Source organism: Aythya marila (genome assembly GCF_965140915.1).
Source record: "Aythya marila genome assembly, chromosome: 1".
NCBI classification, from domain to species: Eukaryota; Metazoa; Chordata; class Aves; order Anseriformes; family Anatidae; genus Aythya; species Aythya marila.
Window position 1 is genome coordinate 3,761,978 of NC_139042.1, and position 14,622 is coordinate 3,776,599.

Here is a 14,622-nt window from a genome sequence, read left to right on the forward strand (position 1 = left end):
CTCTACTTCCCTGGTGGACACTGAGCTGACCAAAAGACAGCAATGAACCCTCGAAGCAAAGCAAGCCACCAGCCACTGCGCTGCAACCAAGTTCAGGAAGGTGACTTCTCCTCTCTGCTCACCACTGGTGCCAAACCTGGGGTGCAAGGTGCTGTGCTTGATACCAGAAATACAAGGACACAGCAAAGTGAGTCCAGCAAAAGGCCACGAAGATGAAGAAGAAGCTGGAGCATCTTTCAAATGAGGGGAGAGAGATGTGGGAGTGTTCAACCTGGAAAGGAGGCTCAGGGGGATCAATAAATACCTGAAGGAAAGGTGCAAAGAAGATGAAACCACGTTCTTTTCACTGGTGCCCAAAAAACAAGGCAATGGGCACAGATTACAACAAAGAAGACCACACCGTGAAATTCCATCTGAAGACAAAAATAAACTTTAAAAAAAAAAAAAACAACACACCACCACAATGAAGGTGATCAAGCAGAAGAATAGGCTGCCCAGAGCCTCCATCTGTGGAGATGCTCAAAACTCAGCTGGACACAGTCCTGAGCAGCTTGCTCTAGCTGACCCTGCTTGAGCTGCAGTTGTATTAGATAATCTCTAAATTCTATCAACAAATTTTATTTATTTTTTAAAAGTGAAGATGAATGAGAATTTGCTTCAGCGTTTTCTATATCCCAACGTCATCCCTAAGCTTTGGAGGAGTCAAAGGTCCAGAGAAAGGAAGTCTGAAGCTACTCTGAGGTTTTGCTGATCAACATTTACTTCAAAATGAGTACGTCCCTCTGAGATAAATTTGCAATACCCACTTTTCACAGCCTAGTTCCTAGGAGTTATGCTGAGCACAGCCAGCTCAGCTAGGCATGTCACTGCCTCTAGCCACCCTGCTCCTCAGCTTGCTTTGTCATGGGGAGGTTGCGAGGCTTGGGCTTGTTTGCCAGCCTTTGATATTCCGCAACCTGCCATTTTACTCAATGAGATGGAAGGTGTTGCTTTTTGTTCTTAAAAAGCTTCGCTGCTCATCACAGGGATGAAACGGAGACTGTCAAAGAGCTCAGATCACAAGGCAGGTTTATCTCTTCGCAGCATCACCCTGAAGAAAAGAGCGAGCCTGCCTTGCTCGCAGAGATCAATGGGAAGAGGACAATTTGTGGCTGGAACCCCAGGACGGTTTCCTTTGTTTCAGAGATTTTGCAGTTCTAAAAAAAAAAAAGAAAACAAGGATGCAGGAGCAGGCCCCTATTGTTTTCTTCAAACAAAGCCAAGGTATTTGTTCAAAAACAATACGGATATTAATAAACATCCAAACATCCACATCCCACAGTCCCAGAGCCACAGCCAGAGCGCTAGAGAGCAGAGCCACGCACCACCCCAGCTTCTCCTCCTGGAAGTTCAGTTCAGCCACGATTCCTCATCCCACCGGCGAAAAATCCCACCTAATCCTGTAGGATGCAACTTCTAAACAATGAGAAAGAGACGGGCTGGAGGCAGGAAAAGAGCAGAAGATGACAGCCATGAAATCTCAGCGCTTCCCCCGGAGCCACAAACAGGATACAGCTGTCTCCATGAGCTGGGGCCCGGTTTATTTACGATGCCTTTTGTGTCATTTTTCATTCTCCGTATCAGATGTAATCTCAGCGAGGCAAGGGGAGAATAGACACAACATTAAGTAGGAAAACGGAGAGACTACAGGGCTTAGAAAAACCTGCAGGCAGTTTGCTGGGCCACCCAGGTCCTGGGATGCGAGTGTGCGCTGCAGGCAGCTCCTGGACTGCTCCCAACACAAGTGGAAGAGCGAACGTAGCAGCCTAAATAAAAGTTTTACTCCCCTTCAGCTTCCCAGTCACTGCCTCTTCCCTTCATTTTGAGGCACAAAGCTTGATGAGTGGGTGTTAGGAGCTGGAAAAAGAAAATGAGAATCAGTGCACTCGCCACGCAGGAGAACGGAAGCATCTTCCTTTCAGAGCCACCTTCAGCAAGGAGGCATCCCATAATTAGCAGCTTCCCATTTCACACTGACTAACTTGCTGGAAGAGGTTCCTCCACTCTACACGTTCAAGCACCAGACTTTGCCTGCCACTTCCCAACCCAAGAATACCTCCTTGATAAAAGACAGGGGGGGGAAATAACGCGTTTGCTTTCAAGTTCTCTCCGTTTCCTCGTTGAAAACTCCTCTGCGTGCAGTGGGGAGAGAGGGAGGGGCAACCCAGATGAAACAACACCTCGGTGTTTCTGCGTAAATGCCCTATAAATGTACTGGGATTCGACACCGACATCAAAGGCTTTTTATTCTCATTCTAAATACGAGAACAACTGGATTTAGTACCTGTTTTGTTTTCCTTCTCCGATGTCTAATGATTTAATTTAAAAGCCATTCACTTTGATGTCAGTTTTGTATTAACTTCTACTCGAGGCAATTAGCTTGAGGAAAGCACGAACCGTTTGATTCTGTCTTTCCCTCCACACAAGCCAAATGCACGAAGGGCTCGGGGAAGACTTGGAAGGCTCACAGAAATCACAGAAATGCTTTAGCTCCAGACCAGCCCCACAATGCCACGCTGCTGAAGCTTCACGGTAGCAGGGCTTTAATCCAGACCTACACTGCGATGTCCCATTATAAACATGAGTGGGTTTCCTTTTTTAGACAATCTGCACAATTTTCCATCTTCCCCAAAGTCCTCCTTGCAATTTCAGCCCTGATTCTGATCAGCCGGACTCCCGCTGGGCAACGGCAGCTGGTTCTGCCGAGAGAAACATCTCGTTAACGTGTGCTGGAGCTACAGAACTATAGAGATGAACCAGGTAGAAAAAAAAAGCAGCAGAAAGTGGGAGAGCCAGGCAAGATGAGAGCAAGCCCTCCTGTGGCTCAGTTCCAGCTTCCTCTGACCCTGCTGAGCAGCTCCCTTGAAGTCCCAGGTACTGGCTGCCTCCCAGCCAGTGACACATCCATCATGGGGAACCACCTGAGGGACACTGATCCTGGGTGCATTTCACCCGGATTCTCCCCAGCAGATCCCAGCCTTCCTTGGTGCTGACAAGGTTCTTTTTCAAGAGGGCTGAATGAAAAATAGGAGTGAGTTTCTGCACCTTCAGCAGCAGGCACACATTTCGGGTTCTGCAGGAGGTGCAGCCATGAACTTGAGCTCCTCAGGGATCTAGAAACGTTCCTTCCTGTAAGCAGGTGGCAAAACAGCAAAAAAAAACCCACCTTGCATCATCTCTGGACACATTTTAGAGAATAATACCTGCACCTCTGCACCTTCCCCACAGCAGCTCAGGACAGTCAAACAAGGCAGCTGTCCAGGGAGCCAAGTGGAAAAGACAAGGGAAAGAGACCCAGAACACAGGGAGTTTGCAGACAGAGTGGGAGGCTGCTGAAAATAGCCAGGAACAGCCACGCAGCCGGGTCACAAAGACAAAAGGCAGGCAGATTTCGTAAGGAGCAGCCCCAAAAGAAGACTCAGTAAAGATTCTTTCAATACACAAAATCTTCTACGGATTTTAGACTTAAACAGAAGGAAAATCTGAGGAAAGGATCCGCCCTGAGGTCCTCAGAGAGCTGGTTCAGAGGAATTATTCTCGGATGAAAAATAAAATAAACCTATTTCACCCTGCTGGTCTGAGTTCTCCCAATTTCACGGGTTACCTTGCCCTCCTTTGCATTCTGCTAAAACCCAGATTACAATATTCAGAGCTCTGCTGGCCTTTTCAGTCAGTTTATTTTAAAGAAGGCAGCACAAGCGAGAGGCTTCCACCAAAAGAAAATATTATTAAAAGGTGCAGAGATCTCCACGTTGGTGTCGCTGATGTTCTCAAGCAGGTTAGGGTTTGCCTGGCTGTTTTTACACAGTTTCTCCTCACACTTTCTTTTTGAAAAGCTGTAGAAAAATCTCCAATACAAAGGATTTCTTTTGAAGTTCGCAACATCTTGTGATTTATTTATTTGATACTTGATGTGGTCTGCCTACTACCCTCTTCTCGTTGTTCCAGTGCTTCATTTTTCAAATATTTTCTTAAATTGATTTGCCCACCAGACAGGAAAAGTGATTCCCCCCCATCCCAAGCCCTACTCTGAGAACATCACAACCCAAACTATGCACAGACTAATCAGTGCACTCAAAACCAAACAAAGATAATGAGGAAGCCAAATCTATAAACAAACACAAATCCTCCAGGATTAGGAGGTCTAGGAATTAAAGATCACACGCCTTCACAAAGCCTTTCCCTTCTAACTCAGGATACTGCTTTCCCATCTCTTCAAGTCTCATGTGAAAACAGATTCTTCCTCTCCTCACTTTCCACCATCTCTAAAGAATGTCTACGCCTGCACAGCCACCAGACGTCGGGCAGAGGATTAAAACTGGCAGGGAGGAGAAGATGGCCATTAAACGTACTCATTTACAGTGGATGCAAAAGTCTTCTGTGGCCTTAAAGGCTACTCAACCAGACCTTGCAACTTATTCCACCCCCGCCAGCACAGCTAAACTGGTGAGACCATCCGTTTTCGACGCTGCCCGATGGAATTTAAAACCAAAAATGCAGAAAAACCAGCCCTGTCTGCGTGCAGGCTGCAAGCAGCAGGCACATTTTAACTACAGATTCAGGAGCCGTAGGACATCAGCTGAGGATCTGCGTTAAAAGCTTACGTCCAGAAGTTACCTACTTCTTTTTAAAATGCAGGATTTCATTTGCAGGTTGCTCTCACTGATTTCCATCCCTACAGTTCTTGTTTCCTGCTTAACTGCAGGAGCAAGAGGAATTTATTCTCTCCCTTACCATTTGCCAGCAGTGCATTAAGGGCTACGGTGACTGCATAGAGCAGACAGGGAACATGTTGATGTCTGGTTTGATTAGAAGCACACAGAGGTTCTGGGCTTTGATGTGAGCACCACAGGAATGCTGTCACCCTCACTGTTGTCCATCTCACGGATCCACATCCACAGAAGGATTCATCTCCCCCAGATTTCCATGGCCAAGAAACGCTCTCACTGCGTGAGGTGGTCTTGGATCTCTGCTAACCAAGACCACTTCTGAGCAGAGCTTTAAGAAAAGAAAACCACACCCTCACTAAATTAGGGCAGCTGACGAAGCAGTGCTCAGAGAAGAAATGAGAAATCAAGGAAAAAATCTCCTGAAGCCCCTTGTCTGTGGCACAGAGCTTTCAGTGAGATACTTGCACTCACTTTCAATGGGACTCAGCACTTGTTCCACACCTTTCTAGACCAGCTGTCACCACGTCTCCCCAAGACAGGTATTATTTTCCACCTAAGCAATCAGACTGGAGCGAGCCTAGGAGATTTGCCTTTAACTCTGTGTTAAGATCCAGCTTAGCCAAGTTTCAGATCTGCAATTTACCACCTCAATCGCCATTTGCATCAGTGCTTCTGCTGCTACCAGCCACCTACGCTGCAGTCCTGCATCCTTCACAGCTTTCAAGTGGATACAATTTGTACCAAAGACGTAACGCACGGTACAGCTGCAAACTGGATAATGTTCTCATCATCAAGTGTCGCTTGTTTTCACGTCTTCATTTGCATGCAACAGCCTGGAGCGAACCTTTGGTGCATCAAGGGATCTCAATTAAACAGGAACAATTTAGTTTAGCTAATCAACTCTATTGTCACAGCGAGCAGAACGCTGAGCCACATGTATTGCTCTGGACTGGTCTGGAAGGGAATCTCTGCTAGCACAGGTTAGGCAGCGAGATCCTGAAGAACAAGTACAGAGAGGCTTTTTGTCATGAGGCAGCAGAGAAAGTGCAAGACATGACCCTGCAGCAAGCAACTGCTACCTCAACAGTTTTTCTGTTGCTTACAGATGATTCACCAGCAAGGCTGGAGCCGCCGAGCGTTAAGTGGCAATGGATGTAATTGTTCCAGACAGAAGAGTACGTTTCAAATATAGAAGTAGGGAAAGCAGATGGAATTTCCTATGATTCATGGATGTGGGGGCTCGGAATCACGAGAAATCTGCAGGGAAGAGCTTCGTGGTTACAGTCGCAATTAAGCTTCACAGGCGGTTTTGACCCCGGGTGTCAACTACTTAAGAAAATGACAGATTGTGGCAGTAGCTTGGTGGACAGACAGGGAGACTTGGCAGAACTGGGAGACACGGCAATTTCAGCCATGAATTCCAACATGCAATAGTAGCAGCTTGCAAGGAGGAATACATACACGTCTGAAAACGGTTTTAGATACCGCTGACTTTCTTTTAAGGAGTTCTCATGGTTGCAAAGAAGAACCCAAGTGAATATATTCTTAATTTCAGAGCTAAGAAGTATTTGTTTCTGGTAGGCTGTCCTGAACGTCCCATCCCATCTCTTGGGCTCTTAGGATCGCGTCCTTTTGCTTACTAAGATGTTCCACCTTCCTCTGCTGCTCTTTGTGAGCCTTTCCACAGCACCAGGGAGAGAAAAACCTTGGCAGTACAAAAGGTGCTGATTAATGCACTGAACAGGACTTAAAGGAACGCATCTGTTTTACTCCGCCTCAATTATTAGTTAAGGCAAATGACTGCTATATTAAAAAACTAATCACAGCTGTACATAAAGGGAAGCTTTTATAAAGACAAACATTTCCTCCAACCTTCAATGACTCTAGAACTGCTCTGCAAGCAAAAATCACAACGAACTCTACCCAACCCAACCTACCTCAATCTGAAAGAGTTCCCCGGCACCTTCGCAGTCATTCGATGTGATTATGGGGGTATGGATGTGCACGTAGCCACGATCCTGGAAGAGACAGACCACGGGAAGTTAACCAGCTGAAAATATCAAGCAGCGACTGCAAGGATGACATCAACCAGCACACATCATGACACAGCTATTAGTCCCCAACCAGGGCATCCTGAGCAGCCTTTCAGGCAAATTCTGCCTTACATGGACAAAGACAGAACACTAGCTAAATTTTATCATGATTTACAAATCCAAACGTGCATGATAAAGTGTTTTTGCAGCTGTTCATTTCCACACCACTCCCCTTTCTTTTCACCTCCTCTAGTATTATTTTATTGTATGAATGGTTTCAATCAAATTTCATCCCTGTGGCTTCAACATTTCAGCTTCTCCCAACTTTTTGGAAGTTGATGGTTGAGCAGAAGACACTTGGGACGGGTTGCCCAGGGAGGTGGGGGAGTCCCCGTCCCTGGGGGTGTTCAAGGAGAGGTTGGACGTGGTGCTTGGGGACAGGGCTTGGTGGTGACATTGGTGGTAGGGGGGTGGTTGGACCAGATGATCCTGGAGAGCTTTTCCAACCTTAATGATTCTAGGATTCCAATAACCCATTCAGGAAATGGTTTATAGATCCACCAGAGGCTCCTGAAGGCAGGCAGGCTATAGGAAGAGCGAACCCCAGTTCTCTGAGATTCTCTGCAGAGCAGCACCAGGGTTTTAAAACAGCTGCAACGCAGTTTCCAGGGGATGGGTACATCAAGCAGACCTCAGACGTTCACATATTGCGAGTTAAGAGGCAAAAATGGGAGCAGAACTGTACTGTCTCCTCCCTAAATTAGTCTCACTGACGAGACCTCTGGTGAAGCACAGATCATACCTCTGCACATCAAGGCACACAAGACCCTTGAACTAGCACCTTCCGGCTGAGAACAGACAAACTTGGTTTCTCTCGTATCACTTTAATGTCTAGCACAAGGGAACCCCTTTAAAAATCGGGGTGTGACAGCATTAGCATGACACAGGCAATTAAGTAGCATAACCCACTGTCTGCTCCCAGAAAACACCAAAAAAGAAAGATAAAAATCAACGTTTCTAGAAGCTTAAGTTCTGATTTTATCAGAATAATACAAATTCAGGGAGGGCAGCTTTAGCCTACCAACACACAGTGCAGGTTCTCTGCTATCATCCCACACACGCTCCAAAACCTGCTGGGCACAGGTCCTACCACCCTGACATGAGATTTCAGGATCCTGCCCACATTTTTTACAGCAACCATTAGCACTGCACACAAGAAGATGCACGATTCACATTCCAAAAGAATAATGAATGAACCTTCCAAAGCAGGCAAGTGTTCTTCTGTGTGAGCTGCACAGGTCGGAAAACTGCTGTCTAAGATGTGGAGATAACAAAAAACTCCTGCATCATTCCCATTATTAAAGCTCCTAGAATACTTCAGATCACATCATTTGCCCTAAGAAACCTGGAAATTAGTTAACATGCGAATCAGAGATGATCTGCAACCATTTCACGCTGCCCATGAACAATGTTCCTACCCCACAAGGACCACAAGACCCGGGGGAAGATTTCAAGATGACATTTTAGGCTGCCACATCCAAACCAAAGGCATTTAGCATTAGTCATTCACTGCTGGCTGTAAACTATTAGGCTAAAAAAAAAAAAAAAAAAAAAAAAAAAAAAAGCTTTTAAAGTTACAGACAGTTTAGATTAGCTTTGAATTACAAAAAAAAAAAAAAAAAAAAAAAAAACACATTTATTTTCTTTCACCATTAAGCCCTTTACAGTTCTGCACAGTGGAAACTGGTTATATTTTTATATTTTTTAGATATCACATGCGTTGACAACGTCAAGTTTGAAATTGCAGCACTTCTGGGATGATGTAGGCGGCAATTTTTAAAAAAAGACTCATTTCTGATGGAAGGAAAGCAAACAAGCCCCAGACATTCCTGGTGCTAGAACAGTCGTGACATAAGCATTGCAAATGGCAGGTCTGGGACCAAACCTTCCTTATCTCTTAAAAAATAACTTCACCATAGCTGCTGCTAAAATGATGATGCTTTATATTTTGCAGTAGTTCTCCTCTCCTGAGCATTTTAAACAGGAAGATGTCAGTTTGAGATGGGATCAACTTGGAGAAGTAATGCCTCTGTCAGAATAAAATGTTTTCTGGTATCTCAGCTGGCTTCCTCGCCCCAGTTTGGTTACAAACTTTTGGAGGTATTGCCATCTAGTGGCTCGCCAGCAGACCGCCAGCAGTCAGGTTCTGCATTACCAGCTGGCACAAGGCTGGAACTAACAGCAGCTTCACCTGACACTGCGTTTCTGTTAAGCTCTTCTGCTATAGCTGAACCCATCCTAATTCAAATAAAACATTTATTTCAACGAACAGCTTTAAAAGGAAAGGGCTCGGGTGTGTTGGAGAACTTTCTGCCTTATTTTCTCTACTCATGCAGAGAATTCCATAGTCTCTGTGTAGCATCTTGAGTCGGAATTAACTCACTGCCCCCTGCTGCCACTGCCTGCACAAAGCCTACAGCCTGCCCGCAGCTTAAGGGATGTCAGCACGTCCATAAACACAGGTGCCTCCCACCCACCAGTCTCAAATGCATTAAAAAAACAGGAGTGACTTAATCTCAGCTAACAACATCCATGCAGACTTGTAGCACAGTAATGAAAAGGTAAGAATTGAGAGGAGTAACATGAAGATCTGAGTCACTTTGTCTGCATCACGCAGATTTCCATGTGGGAGGCGGCTTCTGTCCAAGGTCACTGCTGAGGGCCAGTGAAAGGACTCGGTGTTACGGCGTGTTCTGCAGACCACACACGCTCACGGGCAATTATATTGCAGCTCAGTGAAAGGGATAAAAAAATAAAACTATCAGGAAGTGGGTGGAAAGACAGTAACAAGGCCACAGATGTGCTAACTTCACCATAAGCAACAGCCTGGCCAAGGCCTCAGCCAGGCCCAGGCCTGAAGAGAAAACCACTACGCCCCAAATCTGCACCCTGCAGTCAACACTTCACGCTCCCTGCCTCTTCACGTGCCTCTGTGAAGCCCGAGCAGGGAGTGTTTTTACACAAAAAGCTCAGCAGAGAAGGGAGCTACCTGGAAGAAGGAGTGGATCGCTGCGGTGGCTTCGCTGCGGATTCTCAAGAGGGCGCCGAGCGCGTTGCTCCTGCATCGCAAGTGGGGGAACTGGCGGACGTACTCCAGCGGGTGCCTCTCCTTCGCTTTCAGGGGGAACGACTAAAAGCAGCAAGGGAAGAAAAACAAGAGGATGAGAGCTTGGAATCACCGCGGTTTTATTGCTGTGTCCATCTCTGAGTAGTGAAACTCACTTGTCATTACAAAGCAGGAAGAAAGAAACCCTTTTCTCTGGCTTTTCTAGTTATTTCGTGGAGTTTTATTCTTACAATTTTTGAACAGAAGAGAGCAGCACTCTGAAATGTATCTTTTGGATGTTGAGCCCCCTTCAAAGCCAACTGCTCATCTCGCTACTGCAACAACGAGCTGTTTCCAAATGTGCTTGGGGCAAATTCTCCTGCCTGCACAATCCGAAGGGTTTAACCAGTGCCTCTGCTTCCCAGATTTGTAGCCAGGCCAAATTTAGCAGGTAAAGCACCTAGCACAGGTAACTGCTGCAGGCTGGGAGCAGAGCACGCACTCAGCTGCCAACATCTGCACCTGTTTCCACGTGGGAACAGCTCTGCCCCAAAACAGAGCATTCGCGGCGTTCCTATCAACTTTTTTTTTCCTCTTTTGATATACCCTACACCCAGCGCTGACAAATCAAAGCCTGCAGGAGCATTCAGACTCAAAGCAAATCCAGTTTGAAGCATGCTCTGCTGGATCCCGGAGCCTTTTGATATTTATTCCCCAGGCGACCCTACCAGCTGGATTGCCTGCTGCAGCGACGTACCAAAGTGTCACAAGGTCCCACCACGCGAATGCTTTCAGCCTTCAGCTCCACGGTTTGCATCTTGTGAGGGCTTTTGACCAGTTTCCCTCGTACTTCCACCGCGCTTCCAAAAGTGAGGTCTCTAAGAAAGCAAGAAGAACAGGAACCAACTGGGGGTTGGTACAGAGTCAACCACAGTCAGCAGAGACTGCTGTTAAATTAGGTAGAACACTTGAGATTCGGCACTACTGCTACAATACCTCTTGTAACTGATGGGAAGTTGTCAAATGCAGTCAAACATTATTCATATTTCCACCTTTTAATAGATTTATAAAGCAACAGAGGAAAGTAGGACTCTAGCAGTGTTGGAAAAGTGAGGGGAAGAGAGGCTTTTATAAGAAGGGGTTATTGGTGGGGACAAGTCAGGCTTCTAGGAAAAAAAATAAAGATCAAGTGATGGACAGAAGGATCCTGGATCACCCTGAACCCTATCCCAAAGAAGAATTGAGAGTAACGAACAAAATGAAGCTGGAAAACAAGTGCATTATTCTATTATCTTGTGATAACAGACTAATAACAATATATTTTACATAATAATAATATTACCTCGTGCTACTAGAACAGGCACACCTATCCAGGAGGTATGTTGACCCAACCATCCCTCAAATTACCACGGTAAGAGCAACAGCTCTCCAGAAAGCTGAGGGACAGCCACCCCTGGCTATAGGGTGTGATTTCCTAGGTCCAACAGCAGCCCAGAATGCCCACGCTACTACAGCAATTAAAAAAGTGAGATCTAAATTAATCTCACGGGACAAACAGCTGAACAAGAAGGCCTCAGGTAAGAGGAGACAGAGTAATTGGACCCTCTCCATCCTAAAACCATCCCCAGAGAGCCCAAACTGCAGCAGTGCCTTTCCTGTGGGCAGGTGGGAGCTGCTCCTCCAGCAGTCTGGTGAGTCCCTGGCACTGCAAGGCCCTGGGAGCACCAATAAGCGCAGATATTTCTACAGGTGTCCCAAAGCCACCAACCTGCTTTCCATGCTGGGGTCAGCCACCACCTGGAGGCTTTCCAGAGAGCTCCCATCATTGATATGCAGGAACAAAACCTCCTTCTGGGAGCGGACGGAGCGGACCCAGCCCTATTATGGGTGAAAAAGAAATTTGTTATTTCTTTATAAAAAGAAGTTTATAATTTTTTATTTCTCGTTGTAAGATTGACCCGCGTCTCATTGGAGCTGAGAATACCAAAACTGGCAAAGCATTTTGAAGATGAAAAATATTTTAGCAATGTACACGTTCTTATTTATTACCTCCTTTCAGAACTCCTTTATTGCAACAGTCCAAGAATGCAGAGTTTTAAAACACTCGAGGCTATTCTGACAATTTTAGTAACGATGGGTTGCAAGGAAGGTTCCGACTGGAAGTTGTTTTTGTATACATGCCATCATGGAATGGTTTGGGTTGGAAGGGAGCTCAAATCCCATCTAATTTCAATCCCCTGCAAGGTCAGGACCCTCTGCCCCCAGAGATAAGGAAGAAATTCTGCCCTCTGAGGGCATTGAGGGCCTGGCCCAGGCTGCCCAGCGGAGCTGGGGGTGCCCCAGCCCTGGCAGCGCCCAAGGCCAGGCTGGGTGGGGCTGGGGATAGGGGTTGGAATTAGGTGGTCTTTAAGGTCCCTTCCAACCCAACCCATTCTGTGATCCTAAAAAGTAAAATTTCCCTTAAAAAGAATTTAAAATTTACAGTCAATACCAAGCCACCAAGCAGAAGTCACAGCAAATACAACCCCCTCAGCAGCTCCCCAGCTCACAAGAGCTGAGACAAAGCTGAAAAACCATCCATAGGGAATTTCCAGCTCATCTTATAACAAGGCTACAGAAAACACCTAAAACCAGCGCTGCTTAAACATCCAAACCGGGCCCATGTGCCCCATCGGTTTTGTCTTTTCCTTAACTGGCCCAAAAAGTTTCAAAGACTTCAGGCCGAGCATGTGCTTCGGGGATTTCATACAGACAAAACAATTTGAATCCGTCTCCTCGGACTGTCTAGACTGAACGAACTGCAAGAATTAAACAGCATCAGAAGGGAAGCATTCTTCAAATTACGGAGCGACTACTGACCCCGGTAAGGCAGGGCCACATTGCGAGCTAAACACTGGAGACATTCCAATCCAGATCACGGCAGCAAAGACAACACACATTTAAAATCTGCCTGAGGTATTTCCACAGAACCTTCAGACCTCGTGCACAGCAAATGCCTACTTAATTGGGGAGGGCAGGGGAGGCAACAGCACGCAAGAACTGTGAAGGCTTTAAGGCCATAAACCTTGTGATCACCAGAACTTCAGCTTTTCTTCCAGCCTTGCCATTTCAGCAGGCGTTCACCTGGATGTCTGCTGCAGGTGTTGCACCCGGAGCTGTAGCTGATTCAAGGAACAACCAGGCTTTACTTCAGGACTCTTACATGGCACAGCATCCTCATATTCTTACGGCTAAAGCAACAGGTGTTAAAAAGGCATTTCAGGCAGCGACATGCCTCAAGCTGTTGTGCTTATCCTCTGTATTTCTGTAAATCCCCAAACGTTACACTCGATGCATAATGTTTACCGTATAATGGCAAGTGTTTTTCTTAGTTTCTTCTCTTGCAAGTGCTCTGTAAGAAAACAAATAATCCCTGAACAAAGAAACATCCTTAATAGCTTCTTCCCACCTCATCGGGCAGCTCTGGGATTTGTTAAACACAGCCATGAGTCCTGCATCCTGCAACAGGAAAATATGAGCGTGCCCTCAGGCTTGTAGCAGAGCCGCAGAGGCTGTGGCAGCGGTGTTTTGACCACTTTGTACCCCATCAGAAGCACTCCGGGGTGACAATCTCCATTCAGACCAGGCTGCGGTTTCCATAACTACAACCTGGCCATAATAAGGTTCATTTTAAGCTACCGCAGTTCCCCAGTGCAGCCTAACGCTAAAGACATTTGTGCCAGCACAAGGGAAAAGAAACAAGAAATAAAGAGGCGGTATTTCCAATTCCAGCACCAGTTTATTCCAGCTTGCATTACCAAACTTCAAAAGAAAAGCACCTGTGCTGGCTGAGCTTCATCCTGCCCCATTAGGATGCATCTAGGTGTGTGCAGGTTTTTGTGTCAGCGCCCAGCCCTTTACAGCCTGATCCTCAAACGCTTAAATTGCTTTAGAAGAGAAACCATGCATCTACAAGCACTGCTCTGTCAGAAACACCTGAAAATGAAGACAACTGTTTGCTGAGGAGATGGAACAAGGTCTAAAAAAGCTCAATACTGAAACTTTACCTCAGTTTACCTTGGTTCACATCTACCTTAGCTCACAGCTGGAGCTGGGCATGAATGTCAGCCCTACCTGATGCTGCTAGAAGCCCTGATGTGGAACAAGCCCTAAAGCAAAACTTTAAGGAAACAGCAGGGCACAGACTGTGGTTCCCTGTCCCAAGCTGAGCAGACCCAAACTGGCTGGATACAGCCCCAAACTCGTTTGGATGCAGCCCCTCACAGGACAAGCCTCTTTTTGCGCCCTGCCCCGAGTACTTCAAGCATCTGAGCCACCAGCAGCCGAGCGAGCAGGGGCAGGCAGAGCTGGCGAGAGGCCACGCAGGAAATCGGCCGCTTTTTGAGGAAAAATCACCACACAGAACAGCAACAAAAGCAGCTCGCCGCCCTTCCGCACCGCCACACACCTGCACCTGCACCTCGCCCGCTGCTTCCCGGGCTCCCAGCGCCTGGCGGACCCGCAGCCGCGCCGCCGGTGCCCGCTGCTCCCTGGGGAGGGAGGAGGACGAGGAAAATGAGGAGAAAGAAGAGGAGGAGGAGGAAGAGGAGAAGATGGAGGAAGGGCAGCGGCGCAGGGCCCGCCACCCGCCCCGGGCCCCCAACATGGCCGCCCTCAGCGGGCCTCGTCCCCTCAGAGCGCCCTCCGCCTCACGTGACCGCCTCAGCCAATGGCCGCCGGAGGACCGCCGCAGAGAGCCAATCAGAAGGGAGAGCGGCAGGACGGTCTGCCGAGC

At 47.0% G+C, this 14,622-nt stretch overlaps 1 protein-coding gene across 4 annotated transcripts in view; it reads right to left on the reverse strand.

Moving 5' to 3' along the window:
* The window catches only part of NARS2 (asparaginyl-tRNA synthetase 2, mitochondrial), a 46,319-nt gene extending 31,999 nt beyond the window's left edge, over positions 1 to 14,320 (reverse strand). For all 4 annotated transcript variants that reach the window (XR_014318584.1, XR_014318585.1, XM_082773037.1 and 1 more), the window contains exons 1-5: positions 14,296 to 14,320; positions 11,617 to 11,726; positions 10,606 to 10,726; positions 9,792 to 9,932; positions 6,647 to 6,727 (exon numbers count right to left, since the gene is read on the reverse strand). Coding sequence is in view for 2 of the 4 variants with exons in the window: in XM_082773037.1 (XP_082629163.1) it covers positions 6,647 to 6,727; positions 9,792 to 9,932; positions 10,606 to 10,726; positions 11,617 to 11,627 (354 nt within the window). In the remaining 2 variants the exon portion in view is untranslated. The remainder of the gene's footprint in view (positions 1 to 6,646; positions 6,728 to 9,791; positions 9,933 to 10,605; positions 10,727 to 11,616; positions 11,727 to 14,295) is intronic.
* Positions 14,321 to 14,622: the final 302 nt, after the last annotated feature.